The sequence below is a fragment of the Euleptes europaea genome, chromosome 21 (genome assembly GCF_029931775.1).
Source record: "Euleptes europaea isolate rEulEur1 chromosome 21, rEulEur1.hap1, whole genome shotgun sequence".
NCBI lineage: Eukaryota > Metazoa > Chordata > Lepidosauria > Squamata > Sphaerodactylidae > Euleptes > Euleptes europaea.
In genome coordinates this window covers 5,424,323-5,447,684 of record NC_079332.1, presented here as the reverse complement: position 1 = coordinate 5,447,684, position 23,362 = coordinate 5,424,323, and the positions used below count along the sequence as shown (strand labels likewise).

The 23,362-nt window shown below is 51.7% G+C and overlaps 1 protein-coding gene across 1 annotated transcript in view; it reads left to right on the top strand.

The window, feature by feature from the left end:
* Positions 1-18,572, top strand: part of TNRC18 (trinucleotide repeat containing 18) — a 60,501-nt gene extending 41,929 nt beyond the window's left edge. Inside the window, exons 19-31 of the mRNA XM_056866579.1 lie at positions 479-715; positions 5,362-5,807; positions 6,414-6,587; positions 7,734-7,875; positions 8,787-8,904; positions 9,563-9,638; positions 10,478-10,586; positions 11,663-11,779; positions 12,724-12,888; positions 14,241-15,541; positions 16,290-16,526; positions 17,758-17,832; positions 18,349-18,572. Coding sequence (XP_056722557.1) covers positions 479-715; positions 5,362-5,807; positions 6,414-6,587; positions 7,734-7,875; positions 8,787-8,904; positions 9,563-9,638; positions 10,478-10,586; positions 11,663-11,779; positions 12,724-12,888; positions 14,241-15,541; positions 16,290-16,526; positions 17,758-17,832; positions 18,349-18,555 — 3,404 coding nt within the window. The 3' untranslated portion in view covers positions 18,556-18,572. The remainder of the gene's footprint in view (positions 1-478; positions 716-5,361; positions 5,808-6,413; positions 6,588-7,733; positions 7,876-8,786; positions 8,905-9,562; positions 9,639-10,477; positions 10,587-11,662; positions 11,780-12,723; positions 12,889-14,240; positions 15,542-16,289; positions 16,527-17,757; positions 17,833-18,348) is intronic.
* Positions 18,573-23,362: the final 4,790 nt, after the last annotated feature.

Genomic DNA, 23,362 nt, shown 5'->3' with positions numbered 1-23,362 from the left:
CGATACTCCTGCATGTTTGTAACTTAACTGGGAGTATATATCTAAAATATCAGCATTTGAGTGACTTCCGGTTTATTTAATCCATTTGAAGAGGGTAAGGGGTGCTCTGTAGAAGTGTGGACGCAAGCAGCAATTGTACACAGGCTGGATTGTCCAGCGATTGTATGCAGGTTGGATTGTCCAATCTCTGTATTGCTTAGGTGCTTTTTGAGGCATGTGGGCTTGTAGCCCCGTTGTTTTGTCCACGGTGGGGGTTTCCTTGACTCCTTCTGTGCTCTTTCCCCAACCGTTCCTTGCAAGTCTGTACTCTTTCCATGAGAACGGAATATTCCAGAAGGCCGGGGGGCCCCTGCATCACAATGTGTATTGCTGAGAGGTTGCCTGATGTCGAGCCGGGGTCTGGTGAGCTCAAAGACTGGACCGGTGCAACACCATTCGGACTGATAACGGGGTCTCTCTCCTATCTCCTGGGTAACAGATTCTACCTCAGAAGAGGAGGAGGAGGAAGAAGAAGAAGAAGAAGAAGCGGAAGATTATAGACTGGGTGGGAGTGAAAGGCTTTCGCCCCTGGCTTTGGATGAGAGTGGTCTGGGGCTACTCGCGAGGTTTGCCGCCAGCGCTATGCCAAGTCCCATCATCCCGCCTTCTCTCTCCATCGTTCAGCTGGAAGCGAAGCAGAAGGCGAAGAAGAAGGAAGAACGGCAAAGTCTGATGGGTAAGTTTGCCACAGCTCGCCGGTTTTTCCCGTCCAGAAGGTTCCAGGCTCAACCCTCGGCTTCTCCCCATTATGAAGGATCTCTGGTAGCAGAGATGGGGAAGAGCTTTGAGATGTTGGAAGGCTGCCGACTCGTGAGGTAGTCAGTATGAAGTAGCATCATGCGCTTGTCTGTCCTGATTTAGGGCCCATGTAGGAGGTGGTGAGCTCTCCTTCCCTGGAGGTTTTTAAGCAGAGGCTAGATGGCCATCTGTCAGCAATGCTGATTCTATGACCTTGGGCAGTTCATGAGAGGGAGGGCATCTTGGCCATCTTCTGGGCCTGGAGTAGGGGTCACTGTGTGTGTGTGCGGGGGAGGTAGTTGTGAAATTCCTGCATTGTGCAGGGGGTTGGACTAGATGTCCCTGGTGGTCCCTTCCAGCTCTATGATTCTATGATTCTACTGTTTGCAATGGCTTCCCACAGGGAACTCTGGGAATAATCAGGCATCGTGATAAACCCATGGTTGTCTCATGTAGGGTCTCAATACAGATCGTCCAATGAACTGAGGTTGGTTTGTTGCCCCCAGAGTGGAATTTCAAATGTTAAATCCCTGGTTTGTAAATCCCAGGTAACCATGGCTCGGTGTGGCATCCGAATGCACAAACCCAGTTTGCAGAGTAGCAAACGCCTTGCAGCCGCCTGGCCACGGAGGTTACTGTGCGGCGAGAGTCCCATTACCGCCGAGATGCAGGCAAAAAGTAGACGAGATTGAAAGTTTTGGGCACAGAAGTGGGCTTTGTGACGCAGGGCTGGACCGAGGATTTTTGGCATCCAGGCAAATACTTTGCCACGCCCCTGCACACACACCACAGGGAAACTGCCGCGCACCCTTCCCCCTGCACTGGGAGAAAGCTGCCAACACCCTCTGAGGGCAGAGCGGTGGTTTGGAGCGGCCAACTCTGATATGGAGAACCGGGTTCGATTCCCCCACTCCTCCACATGAGTGGCGGAGGCTAATCTGGTGAACTGGATTTGTTTCCCCACTCCTCCACATGAAGCCAGCTGGGTGACCTTGGGCTGGTCACAGCTCTCTTAGAGCTCTCTCAGCCCCACCCACTCCACAGGGTGTCTGTTGTGGGGAGGGGAAGGGAAGGTAATTGTAAGCCGGCTTGATTCTCCCTTAAGTGGTAGAGAAAGTCGGCATATAAAAACCAACTCTTCTTCTTCTATCAGGGATGGCTTGGGTGCCTCTCCTCCCCGGCTCCCTAGACCAGGGGTGTCAAACTTAATTGTTACAAGGGCCAGATATGACATAAAGGTCGCTTGGTTGGGCCAGGTCATGTCTTGCCAACCCAGATTGAGTGTGGGGAGGGGTGGCTGCCTCAGCTGGCTTGCAGGCCAGATAAGAGCTCTCTAGGGGCCGGATCCGGCCCTCGGGCCTTATGTTTGACACCTCTGCCCTAGACGATTGCCTAGGCATGCCTAACCCACAGGCCAGCCCTGTTGTGACTTCAGACCAACCGGCGTTCAGCGCACAAACCGTGGTGGTGGTGGTTTTACAGTGTCTGAACACAGCCCCGGTCAAAGTCACAGGAGGAATTCTGGAAGAGGGATCGGGCCGGAGACGCTGGAGCGTGGGCCCGTCAAGCCCTGCTTCTCCGGCTGTCTTCGACTCCCCGCCCCGCCCCTTTCCCCCATGAATAATTGAAATTTCGCTTTTTAATTCCCTTGTGAGCCGCTGGCTGCAAAAGGAGCCCCGGGGCAACATCTTTCTCAGTCAGGCGGCTCTGTAAAAAAAAGCTCCATTTATAAACCCCTTTATTAATATGTATTAAATGATAATGGGATTTATAGTGGGCTGCAGAATGGGAAATGATGTCTTCCATGGGAGACTGGCTTATTTTTAGCCAATCGAATCTCTGTGCTGTAACCCAGGCCACTGCCAGTCTGTTCTGGCACCTTCCTGACCCCTTCCTCCGCCCCATTGCAAAGGGGTAAAAGTAGGGTTGCCAACCTCCAGGTAATAGCGGAAGGTCTCCTGCTATTACAACTGATCTCCAGCTGATAGAGATCAGTTCCCCTGGAGAAAGTGGCCGCAATTGGACTGTATGGTATTGAAGTCCCTCCCCTCCCAAACCCCACCCTACTTAGGCTCCGCCCCAAAAACCTTCCTCCAATGGCGAAGAGGGACCTGGCAACCCTAGGTAAAAGCCATTTGGCCTATTTGTGCCCTTCATATCAGTATTACCCACATATTTGATAGCTGTGTGACATTCCCTCCCCATTTAAAATCATAGGCATCCTTTGTTATTTCCACCCAGAAAAGGTTTACTCGTAGAGTAAGTAAGTAAGTGTTTGTTTATTTGTTTAGCCATAGGCCATTACAAAACCTCCTTACATAAATACAGAAAACTTAAAATGATATCAGTCAGTCAGTTTTTACGGTCATTTGACCAAAAAAAATAGAACACATCTAATCAGAAGCAACATAAATTTGTAATAAAACCAGTATCAGTCAGACAAAGAGTCCACAAAATAAAATATATCTATAAAATCCCATATCTAAAGAGGCAAATAAGCTAGCTTCTAAAATATTTATCAAATTTTACCTATTTGTAAATTGCTTCCTTTCGGGCCTTATATATAGCAACACAAAATTTGGCCACACATCTCGAAGTTTGTGGGTTACTATCTTCCAAGTTGGTTACAAGTTTTATCAGGTAGCCCTATATTATTTCTTAAAATTTCTTGGATAGTCTTAGATCTTAACTCATGATAGAGAGGGCAGTATAGAAAGACGTGTTCGCGGATCTCAATTTCTTCACCCTTGCACGGGCATACTCTCTCGGAAAGAGGAGTTTTTTTATATCTGCCTTCTAGGACGACTGATGGCAATGCTCCACATCTGGCTAACATGAAAGCTCTTCTACATTTGTTCGCCTCCTGTGTCATCAGATATGGGGCTGCCATCATCAGGTGTCTGAACTTCTGTGAGGCTATGAAACCAGGGGACCTTGCGAGGTCATGCTGTCTCTCAGTGGATTACTTCCTGTTTAGTTTGCTCAGTTTGTATATCTTTAACAGACCCAGCGTGATCCATAACCCATACATCATAAACGTTTTGTGTGGAAAACATTAAGAATCCCAAAAGCTGTCGCTGAAAATTAAGTCAAGTAAGACCATAAGTCCAAGATTCAGTGGCAGGGGTGGTAAAAGCCATTTTGACAGCTCGCCCAACTGCGTTTTGTTGGACGGGGCTGTGTCTAAGCCCTTCAGGAGAGAGGCGGGGGGGGGGGTTTCCGTGGCAAGTCCCTGCGGACAGAAACGAGATCTCAGGTGTCCGCCTGCAAGGCAGAAAGATCCCGTGGCCCATTTTGTGAACGGGAAAACGGCACCGAGGGAATTTCCACCGCTTTTGGAGCCTCGTAGCATAACTCAACGGCGAGGGGGAATGGAGGCGTTGAGCATCAGTTGAGGCTGAGAAGGGGAGTGGGAGGACATTTTGGCCCGGGAGGTGTGACAGTCTCCTAAGGTCCAGCCCGTTCACATACACCTGGAGGTCACCATCCCTCCTCCAGAGGCTTGGCAAAGGATGACCAAAACCTGAGGGGATTCCTTATCTCAGGCACTGGGAAGCTACAATTTGGCAGGTAGGATGATTGCTCTCTCTGCGCCCCCCTCCCGAGCAAAATTCTAAAAAGATGGGGCCCTCTTTCTGGTTTTCGGGGCATCCCACAAGAGAGTAGATCTGAGGAGGAAGGGGGCGGGCCTTTTCCTGAGGGCCACAGATTTATCTCCAGATGCCCACTTAAGGCTGCTTCTTCTATGCTCTCTTCTTCTATGCCATCGTGTTCCCTATTACTATGTAAGGGTGTGAAAGCTGGACATTGAAGAAAGCTGATAGGAAGAAAGTAGATTCTTTTAAAATGAGGTGTTGGAGGAGAGGGTTACGGATATCCTGGACTCCCAAAAGGACAAATCAGTGGGTTATAGATCAAATCAAGCCTGTACTGACCCTAGAAGCTAAAATGACTAAACTGAAGCTATCGTAGTTTGGTCACATTATGAGAAGGCAAGAGTCACTGGAAAAGACAGTCATCCTTATATCCCTCCAACACTAGATATATGCTGCTCAAGATCGATTGATCAAGGAGCTTCTAAGGGATAAAAGGAAAAGGAAAAGACAGTCATGCTAGGAAAAGTGGAGGGCAGCAGGAAAAGAGGAAGACCCAACAAGAGAGGGATGGACTCCATAAAGGAAGCCACGGCCCTCAGTTTGCATGATCTGAGCAAGGCTGTCAAAGACAGGACATTTTGGAGGACGCTGATTCATAGGGTTGCCATGAATCTGAAGCGACTTGACGGCACTTCACACACACACACACACACATGCTCTGTAACCTTTTCTCAGACTTCGAGGCATTTGGTTAGCATTTGCCATCAGGGTTTCTAAGAGCCCACAGGTAAAACGAGTTGATTTGACAGGACTGTATAAAGTGTTTTTAAAAAACAAAACGCCTGAAGGAATTGCAAGGGTGGGCTTGTTATTTTTCTGGTACCCCCTGGTACGGGGCTGGGCGTACACGCCAGTATAGAGGTCCTTTCCGTCGGATCCGATCAAGATGGCGTTGGCTTGACTCAGTCTGCTCTTTCTTCGCATTAAGGGACCGAGTTTGAGTACACGGATTCGGAGAGCGAGGTGAAGATCAGGAAGAAGTCTCCCTCTCAGCTGCTTCGTGGGAAGAAGGGGATGCTGGAGTCAGGCAGCGCCACACCGGTACCGTCGGCAAGCCCCATGGACACTGCCTCCGGGGCAAGTTTGGACAAGGCCAAAATGGCATCCGAGAAGAGCCGGAAGCTGAAGAAGCTCAAGTCGCCCAAGGACCTGAGCTTCGAGTTTGGGCTGGAGATGAGCGACGACGACCTCTGGAACCGGCGGCGGAGCGAGCGGATCTTCCTTCACGACGCCTCCACATCGTCAGCCGCTCTGTCCCCCACCACGCCGAGCAGCTCAGCCCCCGGCTCGAAAGCCAGCCGCTGTGTGAAGGGTACTCCCTTGAGTCCCAAGAAAGATGGCGGCAAAGGCAAGGAGAGGAAAGATCTTGTCAAGGTATGAGCTACCCCTGCTGGGCTGGGTGTGTGTGTGAAATTTTGGGGAGGGCAGGGAGAGGGACAACACTATGTCCTGGTTCTTTACTGTACCCTTGGCCATAAGCAGAGTGTGAGTTCTTAACACGTGCAGAACGCCGTCTTTTCCCCCAGCAGTTAGCCGCCTTCTGTGAGTAGGGGGCAGGGGAGATGATAGGATTTCTGGGCCTGCTTCAGCCCCACTCCTTCCCTCCCTTCCCTTCCCTCTCCTCCCTTCATGGAGGAGAGAGCTATTCATGGCTACTAGTCAAAATGGATAGTAGTCATGATGCACACCTATTCTCTCCAGGATCAGAGGAGCAGGCTTGTGATATTAGGTGCCGTGGCAGGACGATGCTGCTGCAGTTGTCTTGTTTGTGGGCTTCCTAGAGGCACCTGGTTGGCCACTGTGGGAACAGAGTGCTGGACTTGATGGACCTTGGTCTGATCCAGCAGGGCTTTTCTTTTGTTTGTTTGTTTATTTATTTATTTTATTACATTTCTACCCCGCTCTCCCCAACCTGCAGGTCGGGCTCAGAGCAGCTCATGTTCTTATGTTCCTGCCCTCTTCTCTTTTTTTGTTGTGCAGAAGAAGAAAAACAAAGAGAGCCCTTTCTGCTCTTCCTCCTCCTCCTCCTCCTCCTCCCACTCTCCTCCGGGCATTGCTAGCTCCCCGCCTGACATCCGTGCCAGCCTGGCGAACTCCCTAGGCTCCAGCAAGAAGAGCAAGGCCAAGATGAAGGCCAAAGAGGTGAAGAAGGAGGTGAGGGTTGATGCTACAGAAGAGCATTGATTGCAGTGTGGGCATTGTGATTTAGGGGGGGGTTGGGGGTGTCAATGGGGCCGCTGGTGGTGGTGGGAGACAACAAATGCGTCTCCTAGCCCCTGAAGTTCAGACTCGAGACATTTTATTTATTTATTTATTTGAATTTATAACCCACCCTCATCCCCAGCGAACCAGGCTCAGGGCGGCTAACAATAATTAGAACATAAATAAATTAAACCATAAATCCAATATAGGTCAAGTACATCCTTAAAACCATAATCATTAAAACTATTTAGAACTATTTAAAACCCTAAACAGATGGCCATAACTATACCTAGGTGCCACAGCAATACATGTCAGCAGATCAGCCCCCCACATTTCAAAGATCTTCTGGGCGGCTGTCCTCAGTTATAGGCCTGGAGGAATAGCTCCATTTTACAGGCCCTGCGGAACTCCTTAAGGTCCCGCAGGGCCCTGATGTTACCAGAAAGGCTATTCCACCAGGCCGGGGCCAGGGCCGAAAAAGCCCTGGCCCTTGTTGAGGATAGCCGCACATTCTTCGGGCCAGGGACCACCAGTAAATTACTATTCACAGATCTTAGAGCTCTCGGGGGGGAGGCATGCCAGGAGAATCGGTCCCGCAGGTACGATGGTCCCAAACCGTGAAAGTCCTGTGCCCGGATACTCCAAATTGTGCAAACTATAGGCGACTTGGTCGACTCATGCAGCAGAATAAGGGAACAGGACTTGCTGCCATTAGAGAGGACTGTCCCTCTTCCGACCGCAGGGCTGGAATCGCGAACGGGGCCAAGCTCAGATAACTTGTCTCCCTTTCCCTCTGGCAGGGACTTTAAAAAAAAAGTTAAAAAATGGGATCCCCTCCCCTGTAGCCTGAGGTCACAGAGGGGCTCTGGCCCTAGTGGCGGAGAATTGCTCGCACGCAGATTTGGGTTCCCAGAGCTCCGCTTAGAGGACCTCTGGTGACAGGGAAGAACCTGAAACCGCGACGAGCTGTGGTAGTCAGAGTCGTACAGTGCCGAATTGGGGGGTGGATTCAGTATGAAGACAGCGTCGTACGATCGTCGAGGGGTCCGGCCCGCTAACCTCTTCCTTCTGCTCCCTTTCTTCCCGCCCCCCGCTCAGAACCGAGGGAAGGGCGGGGCTGTTAGCAAGCTCATGGAATGCATGGCCGCGGAGGAGGATTTTGAGCCCAATCAGGACAGCAGCTTCTCGGAGGATGAAAACATGCCGCTGAGCATGCTCCTGGAAAGGCCGCCTACGCCAGGTGAGAGGGGTGAGGGGCCAGTCACCTTGTCACGCCTCCTCTTTTGATGAGATTTCTTCCCTGCCTTTAGGGAAAGTTTTGCAGTGGGTTATAAGTATGTCCTTTTGTTTTTGTCAAAAAAAAACCCCGTGATGCTCAGGCTTGGTTCAGCCCTAAAGTGGAACCCCGGTTGAGCTGAACGATGGCTCATTTGTGGAACAGATTTGGCTCACTCAACTCCTGGTTTGGCCTTGGCAAATACCGGTCTTGTTTCCTCCGCTCTGTCACCTGCATGGGCTTTTCTGGAGAACAAGCCAGGATGTGACCAGGGCGTCTGCATTCGGACAGAGTGCAGAGACGAAATGTTCTTAATAAACGAGCGGCAGATCTTGCTTTCACACTAGCGAGATGCTCTGCCTTACCTTTGGCGATTTTACAAGGCAGATTTAAGAAGCTTCCAATAACAGAATGGGTGTGCCCTTATAAGTCGGGGGAATTGGAGTCTATAGAGCACGTTTTGCTCACGTGCTCCTTCTATGAGAGGAAGCTCATTGTAATCTAATCATTCCCCTGCTCAGCCAAATCACAGTTGAAGGGAGAATTAAGAGTCTCCTCTGGGAGACCCAGATGGCAAAACAGGTAGCCAAACTGTGTGCAATAGCATATAAAGTTCGACCCCTAATGTTGGGCAATTGCAACTAGATTAAATCATAATTTGGTCAACTTTTGTCTATTATAAATTATTTGGAAATTTTAACCAGGAATGTTTTTTTGGTTGAACTGCTGACATTTTTTTTTACCTTTTGTATAAATGACACGTGTGTTTTTACTGGCTTATTTGAATCTGAATAAACAATCTGACGCCTGAGCGAATTTCCGCTGCCGTTCGAAAGTGTTTCTGACTCCCCTCCCCTCCTTCCCGCACCCAACAGCGCCCCGTTCTTGTATAATCGACAAGGAGGAACTGAAAGACGGTTTGCGGGTTCTCATCCCCATGGACGACAAGCTGCTCTACGCAGGACATGTGAAGACGGTTCACTCGCCTGACATGTAAGCAAAGGACAGACAGGGGGGTTATATTTTTCACGTACCCTTTTTCAGACCCAGCATCATCTTCCAGAGAAGCTCATACAGATTAGAATTCGGTACATGGTGACGGTGCCCAGCTGTTGTACGTCCATATATTCAAAACCAAGTTCTTAGCCCTGATCATTTCAATGACAGGCTGGACAACGTCCGAGCTGTGCGTGCTGAGATCACGGAAGCTGGTGGCGATGGGGAAGGGCTTGAGTGTTGAACACATGAAACTGCCTTTGACTGAATCTCAACCTTGGAGTATCAGGATCGGCATTGTCTGCTGAGACTGGCAGCAGCTCTCCAAGGTCTCAGGCAGAGGTCCTTCATGTCACCTACTGCCTGGTCCTGTCAACTGGAGATGCCGGGGATTGAACCTGGGACCTTCTTTTGCATTTCCCTTGTGGTGACCTGGGTTCTGTGGACAACATCATGTTTGTGCGCTTACTTGTACCCTTTGGAGGAACGGCCGGGATAAAAAGGCCCCAAATGACTACAATGTTTAAAACGGTGCTACGGGAGAGCGGAGGGCAACTCATTCCCAGGGTCTCGGCCCTTTGCACCCTCTTTCTGTGTTTGTCTCGGCTGCCCCCTCCTCCTCCTTCACTCGTGTTTTGGGTCTCTGCTATTTCAGATACCGGGTGGTGGTGGAAGGAGAGCGCGGGAACCGTCCCCACATCTACTGTTTGGAGCAGCTGCTGCAAGAGGCGGTGAGTCAGGCGTGGGGCCCCCTCTGCGGGTCAGTCTCCCTCCCCAGCCCTGAATATTCCATGCATTCAAAATCTCATTGAACGCATGAACACACGGAGTTGCCTTACACTGAATCAGACCCTTGGTCCATGAAAGTCGGTCTTGTCTACTCTGATTGACAGTGGCTCTCCAGGGTCTTAACCAGAGAGAGATCTTTCCCATCACCTACTTGCCTGGTCCCTTTAACTGGAGATGCTGGGGATTGAACCCGGGACCTTCTGCATGCCAAGCAGATGCTCTGCCACTGAGCCACAGCCCCTCGCTTCAGCCTCCTCTTGAGAATGCTCTTTGTTGTCAGTAATGGTTTTCCATTGTTAATTTCCGCCATCCCTACTGTGCGGATTGCATACCAAATGAGCTGTCGAGAGAAAGATGGGCATGTCAGTGTTTTAAATATATTGAGTTCTGCCATTGGTCCATCTTGGTTCCCCTGGGAACTGCTCTCAGTGGCTTCCTGAGACAATTGAGCTGGGGTTGCGAAGGATCGAAACGGGGACCGTCTCTGTAGGAAGCGGGTGTCCCACTCACTATGCTATGGCCCCTGTCCAAATCGGATGTACAAATACATCTCGGACTGTGGCTTTTGCGGCCGCAGAAACGGAGTTCATCTCTCCATAGCACCCCACAACACGCTACATTGCAATGAAATTGGGGCGAGGCGGAGAGCCATTTTCTGTCGTGGGTTGACTGCCTCGAGTTGGAAAGGGAAAGCCTTTGTTGTCTTTCCAGGTCATTTGTACCATGAAGGACATGTGTGGGGCTGGAGCTGCTTCTGACCCTTCCTTTTCCTTCCACGCAGATCATCGACGTGAAGCCCCCTTCAGTGCGGTTCCTGCCCGAGGGCACAAGAATTGCCGCCTATTGGAGTCAACAGTACCGCTGCCTTTACCCTGGGACAGTTGTCCGAGGTGAGACGGCGCCACGCTTTTCCAGAACGCAAGGTGAAAAGGGATGAGCCATGCAGATTGCCTGCATCTTTGAATACAAGCTGGCCCCAAAACCAGCATGGTGTAGGGGTTAAGAGCGGTGGTTTGGAGGGGTGGTCTCTGATCTGGAGAACCGGGTTTGATTCCCCACTCCTCCACATGAGCGGCGGAGGCTAATCTGGTGAACTGGATTTGTTTCCCCACTCCTCCACAGGAAGCCAGCTGGGTGACCTTGGGCTAGTCACAGTTCTCTTAGAACTCTCTCAGCCCCATTTACCTCACAAGGTGTCTGTGGTGGGGAGAGGAAGGGAAGGACATTGTAAGCTGGTTTGATTCTTCCTTAAGAAGTAGAGAAAGCAGGTGTATAAAAACCAACTTTTCTTCTTCTTGGCTGCTATGCGAAAGAGGATGCTGGACTTGATCCTGCAGGCTGTGCTTGTGTTCTTATGTTTGATTGTGGCCAGTCACGTGCCACAGGGAAGTCCACAAGCAGCCCCCCCCCCCACTGTTGGCAACAGCCATCCCTAGCTGCCCCCTGGTCCCTAGCATCTGACAATCAAAAGAATTCTGATTTGAAACCAGCCGTTCCCTTCAGCTATCGTGGGCGATATCGTCCATAAATCTGTTCGACCCCCTTTTAAACCTTTCCAAGCTTGCGGCAGTCCCCACCACATCTTGTGGCAGGGAGTTCCACAGGTCTGGAACTCCCTGCCACAAGATGTCTGCCATAGTATGCAGGTTTACCATCTTGGGCTGCTTTTTATGCCTAGACTTATTTCTGCTTATTGTGATAAGTCAATCAATTTTTATTTCAATACAATATCAGCTCTGAATAAAAATCAAAGTTAGGTTAAAATAATAAAATAAAATGATAAAAATTGATGATTCTGGGAAGGAGGAGTGATGAGTCACATCTATAGCCCTGGCGATCTCAGCCAACCCTGCCTACCCTTTTTCTGAGGGGGATAAGCAGGACCAGACAGACAGTGACAAGTAGGTGTCTGTCTTACCTGCTCCCTTCTTCACCTGGTGCTAACCTCCTCCCCTTGTACCGACAGGGGCCCACGATCAAGAGGAGGACGGGGATCTGATAACTGTGGAGTTTGACGATGGAGACACCGGGCGGATCCCCTTGTCTCACATCCGCCTGCTACCGCCCGACTACAAGATCCAGTGTGAGTTTGACCTCCGGTGTGAATTTGACCTCCTGTAAGAGTAGTCCCAGAGGGATGGCCATATTACTCCCCTGCAGCTAGAATAACAAAATGTCTTGGGGAACCGTAATAGACTAACGAAATTATTGTCATCAAAGCCTCTCTGAGCCACAGCCTGCTTTGTCCGACAAAGTCACATTAATGTGTCCTAAATTCAAGGGTACCCCGTGGCGCAGAGTGTCAAGCTGCAGTACTGCAGTCCAAGCTCTGCTCACGACCCTGAGTTCAATCCCGACGGAAGTCGGTTTCAGGTAGCCGGCTCAAGGTCGACTCAGCCTTCCATCCTTCCGATTTCGGTCAAATGAGGACCCAGCTTGCTGGGGGTAAAGGGAGGATGACTGGGGAAGGCACTGGCAAACCACCCCGTAAACAAAGTCTGCCTAGTAAACGTCAGGATGTGATGTCACCCCATGGGTCAGGAATCATAGAGTTTGAAGGGACCTCCAGGGTCATCTAGTCCAACCCCCTGCACAATGCAGGAAATTTACAACTACCTCTCCCCCACACACTCCTAGTGACCCCTGGTGCTTGCACAGGGAACCTTTACCTTTTTTAATTCAAGGGCCTGTTTTTTAAGCCCCCGACAGTCTCAGCCGTGCTTCGCCTCCCGATTCCCCTCCTTCTGTGGAATAGGCTGGCCACACAGGAGGTGGTAGGGGGGTGTAGCAAAGGCCCAGTGAAAGGACTGAGCTTCGAGTGTCACTGCATTCGCTTTCGGCCCCTCCCATATTTGGGAGGAGGGGGTTCGTACAAGCCATCACCAGGACATTATGAGTGGGAGACACGCCGGAGCTCGTTGACGCTTCTCAGACATCTCTGCCTGATGTGCTGGCGGGTGGGTGGGGTGGCGGGAGAGACACGCCCCGGGGTCACCCACAGCCAAGAATGGCCGTTGACTGTTGCAGGTGCGGAGCCGTCCCCCGCCCTCCTGGTGCCCAGCATGAAGCGCCGCAGCCGCAAGTCCAGCAAGGATGCAGGAGAAGGAAAAGAGGGGAGCGGGATGGGATCCGAGGAGCCGGTGGCCAAGGGCAAAGTCCGCGGGAGGAAGCCGAGCGTCAAACAGAAAGCTGGTACGGGATGCCGAACCTCTTTTGAAGTATTGCCTGCTGGCGCACTGGGCTGGGCCAAACTCTACCAACCTTTAGAGCTTTTGGCAATAGAGAGGGAAGCATGTTTGAGCGTTTTTAAGTCCCTACACCTCCAGAACTTCTGTGGGCACAGGCAGGGCCAAGCGACTGGCCTAGGGTCGCATGGTGAGGAGGGGGCTGATTTGCTGCCCAGATTCAGCTCGTTCCCAGCCGCCAGGGGCTCGGCTCGGACAGCAGATGGGCGTATCTTCTTTTGGGCAGCAGGATACTGCAAGCCAACCCTAAGCACAGGCCAGACAAGCTGGCATCTCAGGAGGTAGGTTTAGTTCTTTCTGCAACCAGCATCCCAAAGCACAGCACAGAAGTTTTTCCTATAGACTGGAGGGGTTGTTGTTCATGTCTACTGGGGGGTGGGGTGGCGGAAGGGTTCTCTCAGGCATGCTTTGAGGGTGGAGGCCACCCGCTGCTCTCCGCCCCTGGCAGCTTTTGCTTTGAGAATCATGGAATCATAGAGTTGGAAGGGACCACCAGGGTCATCTAGTCCAACCCCCTGCACAACGCAGGGAATTCACAACTTCCTCCCTCCTACTTGGAGAGGAGCGACTAGTGGAGTGCCTCAGGGATCTGTCCTGGGCCCTGTGTTGTTCAACATCTTTATAAATAATTTGGATGAAGGAACAGAGGGGATGCTTATTAGATTTGCCGACTATACTAAATTGGGAGGGGTAGCAAATACGGTAGAAGACCGAGCCAGGATACAGGATGATCTTGACAGGTCATAGAATCAGCAAATCAAGCCCCCTGCTATTAGTGGAGGGCCTTCCCAGGTTCCATATTGTGGTAAAAGCATTAAAAGAGCCCCATGGCGCAGAGTGGTAAGCTGCAGTACTGCGGTCCAAGCTCTGCTCCTGACCTGAGTTCGATCCTGATGGAAGTTGGTTTCAGGTCGCCGGCTCAAGGTTGACTCAGCCTTCCATCCTTCCGAGGTCGGCAAAATGAGTACCCAGCTTGCTGGGGGTAAAAGGGAGATGACTGGGGAAGGCACTGGCAAACTACCCCGTAAACAAAGTCTGCCTAGTAAACGTCGGGATGTGACGTCACCCCATGGGTCAGGAATGACCCGGTGCTTGCACAGGGGACCTTCATTAAGAGCACCTTGGGCTTATGGGATGGATGATCCTGAAATGGCTATATGCACATTAATATAGTATTCCTAGACTATGGGAGTGGAAGGACAGACCTCTTGGTTGGGACCTCCTGTGGGAGTGGAAGGACAGACTTCTTGGTTGTGCGGTCAACGCCATCTTAAGCATTTGCCTTCTGCTGCTTTACAGAAGAAACCACCCTGACGGAGGAGACAGACACAGGGGAAACGCCGCCAGCCCCTTCCCTGGTGCCTGAAAAGCCCGTTTGCCTTAGCAAGCAGTCTGCGAAAAGCTCCAAGAAAGCACAACCCAGCCCAGCCCGGTCGTCTTCCATTTCCGCAGACGAAAAACAGCATGGTAAAGGCCACAAGGCGAAGCTCTCTGCCAAGCCGCCCGGTTCCACTAACCCCCCGTTCCAGTCTCCGGTGTTCAGTAGCATTCGCGGGAGCGAGCCCTATGCCGAGTTACCGGGTGTTCTGGGAGCTTTTGGCTCTTCAGACAACTCTTCCGGGAAAGTCAAGTCGAAGAAAGGGAAGTCTACCGAGGAATCACAGGAGTTTGGGTCCACAGCCAAGGCTCAGCGGAAGATTCCGGACAGCGAGATCCTCATCAAGCTGGACCACGAGGGGGTGATGTCTCCAAAAACGAAGAAGACCAAGGAAGCCATGAGGATGCTGGGCGACTCAAACCTGGCCGGCAGAAGAGAGGCCAAGAACGTCTTAGGGCTGAGCTATGCCTCTGTCGCCAGCTCGGACGCAAAGCAGAAACCTCCCAAAAGCAAAGGGGCTGGCCGAGAGCCGTCCGCTCCGAATTTCGGTGGCAAGTTTAGTGGCGAGAAGCGGGCTTCTTCGAAGGATCGCCAGGACCAAACTCAAGCGGCACCAGCCGGCGACGAGTCTGAGAGCAACAGCAGCAGTTCGGAGTCCGAAGGAGAGGAGGAGGCGGAGAAGAACGGGGGTGCCGCTCAGGACAGCAGCTCGGCCAGCTCGAGGGTGTCAACCCCCATGTCCTCGTCCAACTCCTCCTCCTCTTCCTCTAGCAGCAGCTCTTCTTCCTCTTCCTCCTCTTCCTCCTCCTCCAGCTCCAGCTCGTCCTCCTCGTCCTCTTCCACCTCCTCTTCCTCCAGCTCGTCCTCCTCCTCGTCCACCACCGATGAGGACTCTTCTTGCAGCTCCGATGACGAGGCGGCTGAATCCCAGCCTGGCACGTCTTCCATCCAGCAGACTCTCCCGCCGAAGCCAGCCAAGCAAGGAGGGAAGTCTCGGGCCGCTTCCCACCCGCCAGGCCCCAAACAGCAGCAAGGGGCGACGCAGAAGCAGCAGCAGCAGAACAGTAACAAGAACCGGCCCAAGAAGCGGGAGGGGATCCACCTGCCCACCACCAAGGAGCTGGCCAAGCGGCAGAGGCTCCCTTCAGTGGAGAACAGGCCCAAGATCGCCGCCTTCCTGCCTGCCCGGCAGCTTTGGAAGTGGTTTGGGAAGCCGACCCAGGTGAGATGGGCACCCTTTCGGGCTCCTCTTTTGCAAGGTGAACAAGCAGCGTCTGTAGGCCCTCCCTCTCAGTGGCATATTATTCTTGCCTAGAAGGGGAGGGAGAGGGAGGGGGAGGGAGGGAGGAAGAGAGAGAGAGATGGAAGCCGCTGATCAGACCTCAGGGCCTCAGACCCCATTTTACTAGGATTTTAAGGGGTCACCAGTTGGGAGTCCAGTGCTAGAGTCAAATTCCCTAGGCCAACTAGTGAGCCAGGGTGAGATCAAATGAATGAATGAATGATTTACCAAGGTCAAAGATCACCACAAAATGCAGGGTCAAGATCAATTTTCAAAAGGTTTTGCTTAGGGCTCTGTTTTTGTTGGGTTTGGATGACTGCTTGAAAGGAAAGAAGCCTACGGGGTCGCCGTAAGTCAGTTGTGACTTGATTATGCTTTCCACCACGAGCAAAGTAAAAATTTAAAAACAAAGCGTGTCAGGCATAATGAGAGCTGGGGTAGTGATTGGAGGGTTGGAGCAGGTACAAAGAGGCAGGAGTTCTAGCCCTCCATCAGCTTTGCGGTTCACAACGTGATTCTGGATCAGTCGCATGTTCTGTCTCACCTACCTCACAGGGCTGTGGTAAGTAACGAGGGCAGGAGACTCCTGGGTTCCTTGGAGAAGGAGGGCGGGATAAAAGAGGCGTTGCGAGGATGGGAGCAATGTGCTTGTGGCACTCACGGGCTGCGGGACGCTTCAACTCCACAGAGGCGGGGGATGAAGGGGAAGGCCCGCAAACTCTTCTACAAAGCCATCGTCCGCGGGAAGGAGATCATCCGCATTGGAGACTGCGCCGTCTTCTTATCCGCTGGGCGACCCAACCTGCCCTACATCGGCCGGATCCAGAGCATGTGGGAATCGTGGGGGAACAACATGGTCGTCAGGGTCAAATGGTTTTACCACCCAGAGGAAACCAACCCTGGGAAGAAGCTCAACGAAGGCAAGGTAGGTTTGGCCGAGCTTCCCTTTCTAATAGGGTCACCAGCGGGCCAGCGTCCCAGCTTGGAAAGGCAGAGGAAACACTGTTCCTTATTGCTTGAAAAGCAGGGCCAGTGTCACTGGGGATTGCCAGTATGGTGTAGTGGTTAAGAGCGGTGGTTTGGAGCGGTGGAGTCTGATCTGGAGAATCGGGTTTGATTCCCCACTCCTCCACATGAGCGGCGGAGGCTCATCTGGTGAGCTGGATTTCTTTCCCTGCTTCTACACAAGGAGCCAGCTGGGTGACCTTGGGCTAGTCACAGCTCTCTCAGCCTCACCTACCTCACAACCTCTGTTGTGAGGAGGGGAAGGGAAGGTGACTGTAAGCCTGTTTGATTCTCCCTTAAGTGGGAGAGAAAGTGGGCATATAAAAATCAACTCTTCTTCTTCTTCTTCTTGGTTGGTTAGTTTGATTGCGCTTTCTTTGCTCTGAATCCGATATTCCAAGTGGGCTCCAGCGCACGCATGGAACTCCATGCCAGCGGAGGCTCCCTTGTTTCTTTCACTGCCCTGGAAAGCTCTGCATGTGTTACTGGAAATTCACCAGACTTGAAGGGGCTTCCAGGCAAGAAAGTTGAAGCAAAAAAACCCAAACACACTCAGTTAGCCTACTCGCAAAACTACTGCCCCTGCACATGTTGCGATGGCAATATCTGAACTATGTGAGCAGGGGCTCTGAGATTTGCGCCTGGGTTGGCTGGGGCCTTAGCTCCCAGAGCACGAGAAGGACTGACTGGTTGCCCTGGGTAGAGCAAGTGAGAGGGAGAACATTGTGGCCCCAGACACCGGACAGAAGAAGAAAGAGTGCTTGAGATTGTACCCTATTCCTCACCCCCAGCAAGGAATTTAATGGGTTTTATGAGGGGGGGGGGAGATTCTCCTTTTTTCCTTCAATGTAAACTTTTTAAAAGGATCTTGGAGAAGCATTCAGGTACATTAGAGTAACAAAAATCAGAAAACAGGGTACCTCTGGCCATATGCAGAATGCCTTTTTCTCACCAGCAAACTGGCATGCCCAACCATTCAGGATGAAGAAAACAGTGGACAAGGAAGAAGAGAATGACAGTTTTTGGAGAAGCACATCTGAAGGTGCCCTTTGAACGGTGCTGGGTCTTGTGTTCTAATCTAGCCCTTGCTTCTGTGTTTGTGTTCTCTCCCTTCCCCCACCCGCTCCTCTGCGTCGTTCTCCCGATTTCAGCGCTGGGATCAGAAATCCGGCAGAAGCCTCTCGACCGCTCTGCAGGCTTCCAGCCAGAGGAAGGACTTCATGGAGGTGCGTAGGCCGGGCTAGGTTTAGTTCCTTCTGCTTGCAGAAAAAAAGAATCTTCTGAGTAAACAGTGCACCGCAAATGAGAAAGCTTTGGCCAGCTTTGCTGGGGAAACGGGGGCCACCCCCAAGAAGGCTGTGTGAGCAGAAGTGACATCATGAATGGAAGGGAACCCCTGTCAGGTTGAGGGATGCTTCCTTCCTTAGGTACGCCCCACCAAGGCCCTGTATGGCTTTAAGTACATATCAGCAGGCCCCGAGCATGGGAGGACGAAGCAAAGGGGCTGAGAGAAGCTTACAAGAAGAATAAGACAAGGGCGGGGAAATGGAGAGCATTAAACGTGTGAGGACTAGGAACTTGAGTCTAGTATAGAAACTGAGGATGGGATTGTAAGCAGTAGGTGAGAAACGCTTGCTCTTTTAGCTTTGTGTATGGGGTCTGGGCATCTATAAGCCAGGAGAGATGCTCCGGAAGGTCTAACAACATTTCATTTCCCCTTACCCCACCCTTTTCTAATCCAGCGAGCGCTGTATCAGTCCTCCCACGTGGACGAGAACGACGTCCAGACCGTCTCGCACAAGTGTCTGGTGGTCGACCTGGAACAGTACGAACAGATGCTGAAGACGAAGAAGTATCAAGATAGCGAAGACCTCTACTACCTAGCGGGGACATACGAGCCTACCACGGGCATGATATTCAACACTGACGGGGTCCCTGTCATCTGCTAACTGCCCCAGGACAAGAGAATTCTGGGAGGCATTCTCCCCCCCCCCCCCCGCCCCATGCTTCCAAAGCATTTCCTCATACCCACACCCGTATGGGAGAAGAATGGGACAAAATGAAAAGTATGTGCCTGTTTTTTAACGACAGCATGATTGTTTAATGCTCGCACACATCATGACAAAGACCGAATTTTAAAAAGAGACTCTATTTCGAGGGACTTCCTAGAAACAGCTCAGGGTGACAGCAAGGATCCAACTGCTTGGCTTTTTGGGAAGGAAGAGCATAGGAGAGATGGGTTTTTTTGCCTTTTTGGGGTGTTTCCCCACCCCAGATTGTAGACATGTGCAATGGACTTCTTTTCTGCCCCTCGAGAACCGGAGCGCCAGATGACATCATGGGAAGATCATAAATGAAGAACGGTTTCATAGGATTGTTGAAGAGGGCAACTTTTCGTCTAGAGTCGGCACTCTGTGGTCTTTTGAGGTACCCATCTGCCCACCTTCCTATGCCGCACACCAAGCTTGTGGTAAAGTATGAGGCTAGAGGAAAATCCAAGCATCAGTCTGAACTTTTGTTTGACTTCTCTGTCTCAAAAGCTTGCTCCCAGCACAGAACTGAGGTTCAACAGGACAGCCGGGGAAGTTTCTTTTTAAAGAATTTTTTTTGCCAAATAGACTGGATCGCTAGTTGCCCTTTCTAAACCCTTGCCAGGGAGAGCTCTTTTACTCTATGTGGATGTAGTCTGTTGAACAAAACAAACTAAACACCCCGTTTCCTTTCTCACATAAGCTGAATGTAAGTCAGTCTAGGGACTGACGAGAAACACGGTTCTCTGTTTAATCAGCCGCTCCCTAAATATATGACTTTTGGGGGAGGGGGGGAGAGGCGTGTTTCGCAAAGCACACCGTTATCCGCCCGCTGTTCTCGCCGCAGGAAGCCAAGGGACGCTGCCGGGTATCGTGTTCCAGCGGACTTCCTTCTCAAGGACTCCTGCACGTTCGTACCGGACAAAATTCTCCGCCTCGCCTCCCCCTTCCCCTCACTGCACACAAAAAAAGTTTAAGGATAAAACAGCACTTGGGTGGACCTTGAGCTGTCCATTCGGGAAACGTTGGCCGGCGGGATCCAGGAACCTGCGTTCGACTCAACAGTGCATGCTTTTTCCCTCGGCAGGTCTAAGCGTGAACAACACCCCCCCCTCCAACCAATTCCAATCAGACATTTCCCATCTCCTTGTCCAGCCATTCAGTCCTTCATCCATCTCCGCCGTTTTTGTTTTTTGTCACGGGCCTCGAGCTCTGGACTTTGCCTCTTGCCACCTCAAGGCAGGGCAGAAGCCCAAACGCGGACACAGCCGACAGAGAAGATGGGACGGCCGTGGCGGATTCGGGGACGAGGGAGGGCGAGAAACAGATGGGAGCCACCTCACAACCTTGCACTTAGAAAAAGAAGCATACACTACACAACCCGAGACCCCACGATTGTTTCAGCCTGGAACGGAGTGTACCATTCCAGCACTACAGGGGTGGGGGCGATCCTTACTTCCACGGACAGATTTCTAACTATCTGCCACAGTACTTACTGAGTACTAAAGACGTGTAGCCGGGTGTTAAAAGGGAGGGAAGCACCTTTTTGTTTTTAGAATCCTTCATAACCTACTTGTGAAAGAACCACAGTGGTGCTGATCCGTACCGCCCGCCTTCTGGACCACGGCTGCCGAAGACTTCGGTAGATAAATTTTCTTTAAAAAAAAGAAAGAAAAGCAAAGCAAACAAAACTCTGTACAGTTTTAATGTACCATAAGACTCATGAATGCCCTCCCCCCCTGTATTATAAAACCTCTTTAAAGGAAAGGAAAAACGAAAAAATCAAAAATGGATTCAACTTTTTAATTATAAATATAAAGTATAAATATATAAATATATATATATAAATATATAAACTTTTTTAAAACTGTGAAAAAAGTATGAAATTATAAAAAAAAAACACACACACCACAGTCTGACATTTAGACTCTTTATTTTTTATTTCCTGTTGGATTGTGACTGTAAAAAAGAGAGAGAGAGAGAGAAACAGGGGAACAGGAAATTCTCATCTGCTAGCATAACAAACTGTGTCCCATGCTGGTCGAAGTGACTTGGCGTGCGCAGATCTTCAGAGATGCAGAAAGAGAGAATTTATGCGAATGTTGAATAGAAAGCACTTAGCTGCCCACTGCCTTCTATGGAACACAAGGATTTTTTCCAGACAATCGAGAGGAACGGAGCCAGGTTATTATTATTTTTTTCTCGTCCTGTTATTCCCCCCCCCCCCGTTGTAACGTTCTGTGTTTTCAAGGTTTTGCCCTTTTTTTGTTTTTTGTTTTTGCATTGTTTGATGGCCGATTATGTGTGATCCTTTTTCATAAAAAAAAAAAAAGCAATTGAAAACAAAACTCCGGCCTTCTGTGGTCATGGTTTTTCTTGGGAGTCTGTGTCCTTCTGTTTGTGAGACGCGAGATGCAGGCGGTTCCAGACCTCTGCCCCCCAAAAAAGCTGGACTCTGTGGTGCTTGCAACAAGGGACCAGGGGAGCTACAGGAAAGGGTTGGAGCCTGGACCCCCACCCCAGCCCCACGCATGTGAGTAGTTGTGTGCAAATACCAATGCCGTCGCCATTTTGTCTTGGGTTGAGAGCGGGTGCTGGCTTGGTATGTAGGGTTGCCAGATCCCTCTTCGCCACCGGCGGGAGGTTTTTGGGGCAGAGCCTGAGGAGGGCGGGGTTTGGGGGCTTCAGTGCCATAGAGTCCAATTGCCAAAGTGGCTATTTTCTCCAGGCAAACTGGTCTCTTATCGGCTGGAGATCAGTTGTAATAGCAGGAGATCTCCAGCTACCACCTGGAGGTTGGCAACCCTATTGGTGTGCCCTTCCACGGCCAAAGGGGTGGAGTGGGTGCTCCACCCCTTTGAGGTCCTCTTATAGGAAGAGGTTGGGGAGGGGCGGTTGGGCCCCTACCGACATAAGCCTGGATGTGCAAGCAGGAGATGGTCATGTCTGACCTGTGGGAAACAGCACTGCCGGGAAAGAGGTTCAGAATCCCCCAAAGTGGGGGAAAGATTTACAGTAAAAAAAAAACCACTTGTCACTTGACAGGATACAAGCCAGAGTCTTGCCATAGGGGGGTAGCCCTGTGAACCTGGCCAGAGCGGGAGGAAAGACCACATCTGAGAAATGTGGAGAGGAATGGGCTATTGCCCCCCACCCTGTGCAAGGGCGTGGCGGGTGGCAACCTGAAATCAGTGCTGGGAGCCGGTTGAACAAGACCTCTGCTCTCAATAAACCTCTCTTGCCCTTCAGACTGGGTTTGTCCTTTAACTTGAAGCCAGGTTTCCCCCCGAAAAAAGCTGCTTCCCGCAAAGAACCTCTGCTGCAGACTTCCTTTTGGCGTCTGCTCTTCCTAAAGGACCCCTGGGATGGGTTGGGATGTTGTTTGGGTCTTCTTTGGACACCTTCTGTGCCCCAACGACGGGAGCTGCCTGCCCCAGCGCCCACTGCCAGGCCTGGGCCACCCTTAGCAAGACTTTGCAACCGTTGGCTGCACTGGGGACCCCAAAGGGGGAATCACTGGGGAAGGGGGGACCCCATTTCCTGGAGTGATTCCCTCCCTCTTTGAAACTCTGGGGAGACCAGTGGGGGGGGGGAGAGCCTTTGGCGGTGGTGGGGAGCATGAAGAATGTGGGGCGGGACCCCTCTCCCTCCCATGCCCGGGAGCAAACCCCCCCCCCCCAAGAATGCCCTTGGGATGACAATTCCCAGTGGGTCGCCGTGTTAGTCTGTCTGCAGTGGTAGAAAAGGGCCGGAGTCCAGGAGCACCTTAAAGACGAGCAAAAAATATTTTCTGGCAGGGTGTGAGCTTTTGTGAGTCACAGCTCACTTCTTCAGATTGAAGAAGTGAGCTGTGACTCACAAAAGCTCACACCCTGCCAGAAAATATTTTTTGCTCGTCTTTAAGGTGCTCCTGGACTCCGGCCCTTTTCTACCACTCGGGATGACAAACACCTATGCCTGTTTCTAGAAAATGCCGCAGGACTCTTGTTTTGCAGATGGGGGCTGTGGCCCTCTGGCGACGCTGGCAGACCACCGCTATGACCACTAGGCCGTGTTTAGCGAGTTGGCAAACTGCCGCTATACCATGCACGGCCTTGGTGGGGCAGGGGCGACTAGACTTCGCTGCCTGTTTGGGAGTCGGCTCCCCCCGCAAAAGCTCCCCGCCCCCCTCTCCGGTCTCAGCCAGGCCGCCGCTTCCTTTCACCCCCCACCCCCCAAATGGCAGCATCTCCTTTCCCTGCCTTAGCCCAGGACGCCCCTCGGAGGCGGTGCCGCCTTCAGCAGGAGACCGCAAGTGGAGCGGCGGGGCCCTCGACTCCCCCTGCCTCTTTGGCCTACGAGTCCCCTTGGGAGCCGTCGGAGGCGGCCGGAAGTGAAGGTTGCGATAATTTCTCTGGCCTCTTTGGCCTAAAATCGCCCTTGGGAGCTTGGGGGGGGAGCGTCGACGGAGACCGGAAGTTAAGGTTGCAATCATTTTCCGTGCCTCTTTGGCCCAAAATCGCCCTTGGGAGCTTTCGGGGGGGCGTCGACTGAGACCGGAAGTCAGGGTTGCAATCACCTCTTGCTTCTCTTTGGCCCAAAATCGCCCTTGGAAGCCTTCGGAAGCGGCGGGGCCGTCGACTGAGACCGGAAGTCAGGGTTGCAATCATTTTCCGTGCCTCTTTGGCCAAAAACCGCCCTTGGGACCTTTCGGGGGAGGCGGCGCCGTCGGCAGAGACCGGAAGGC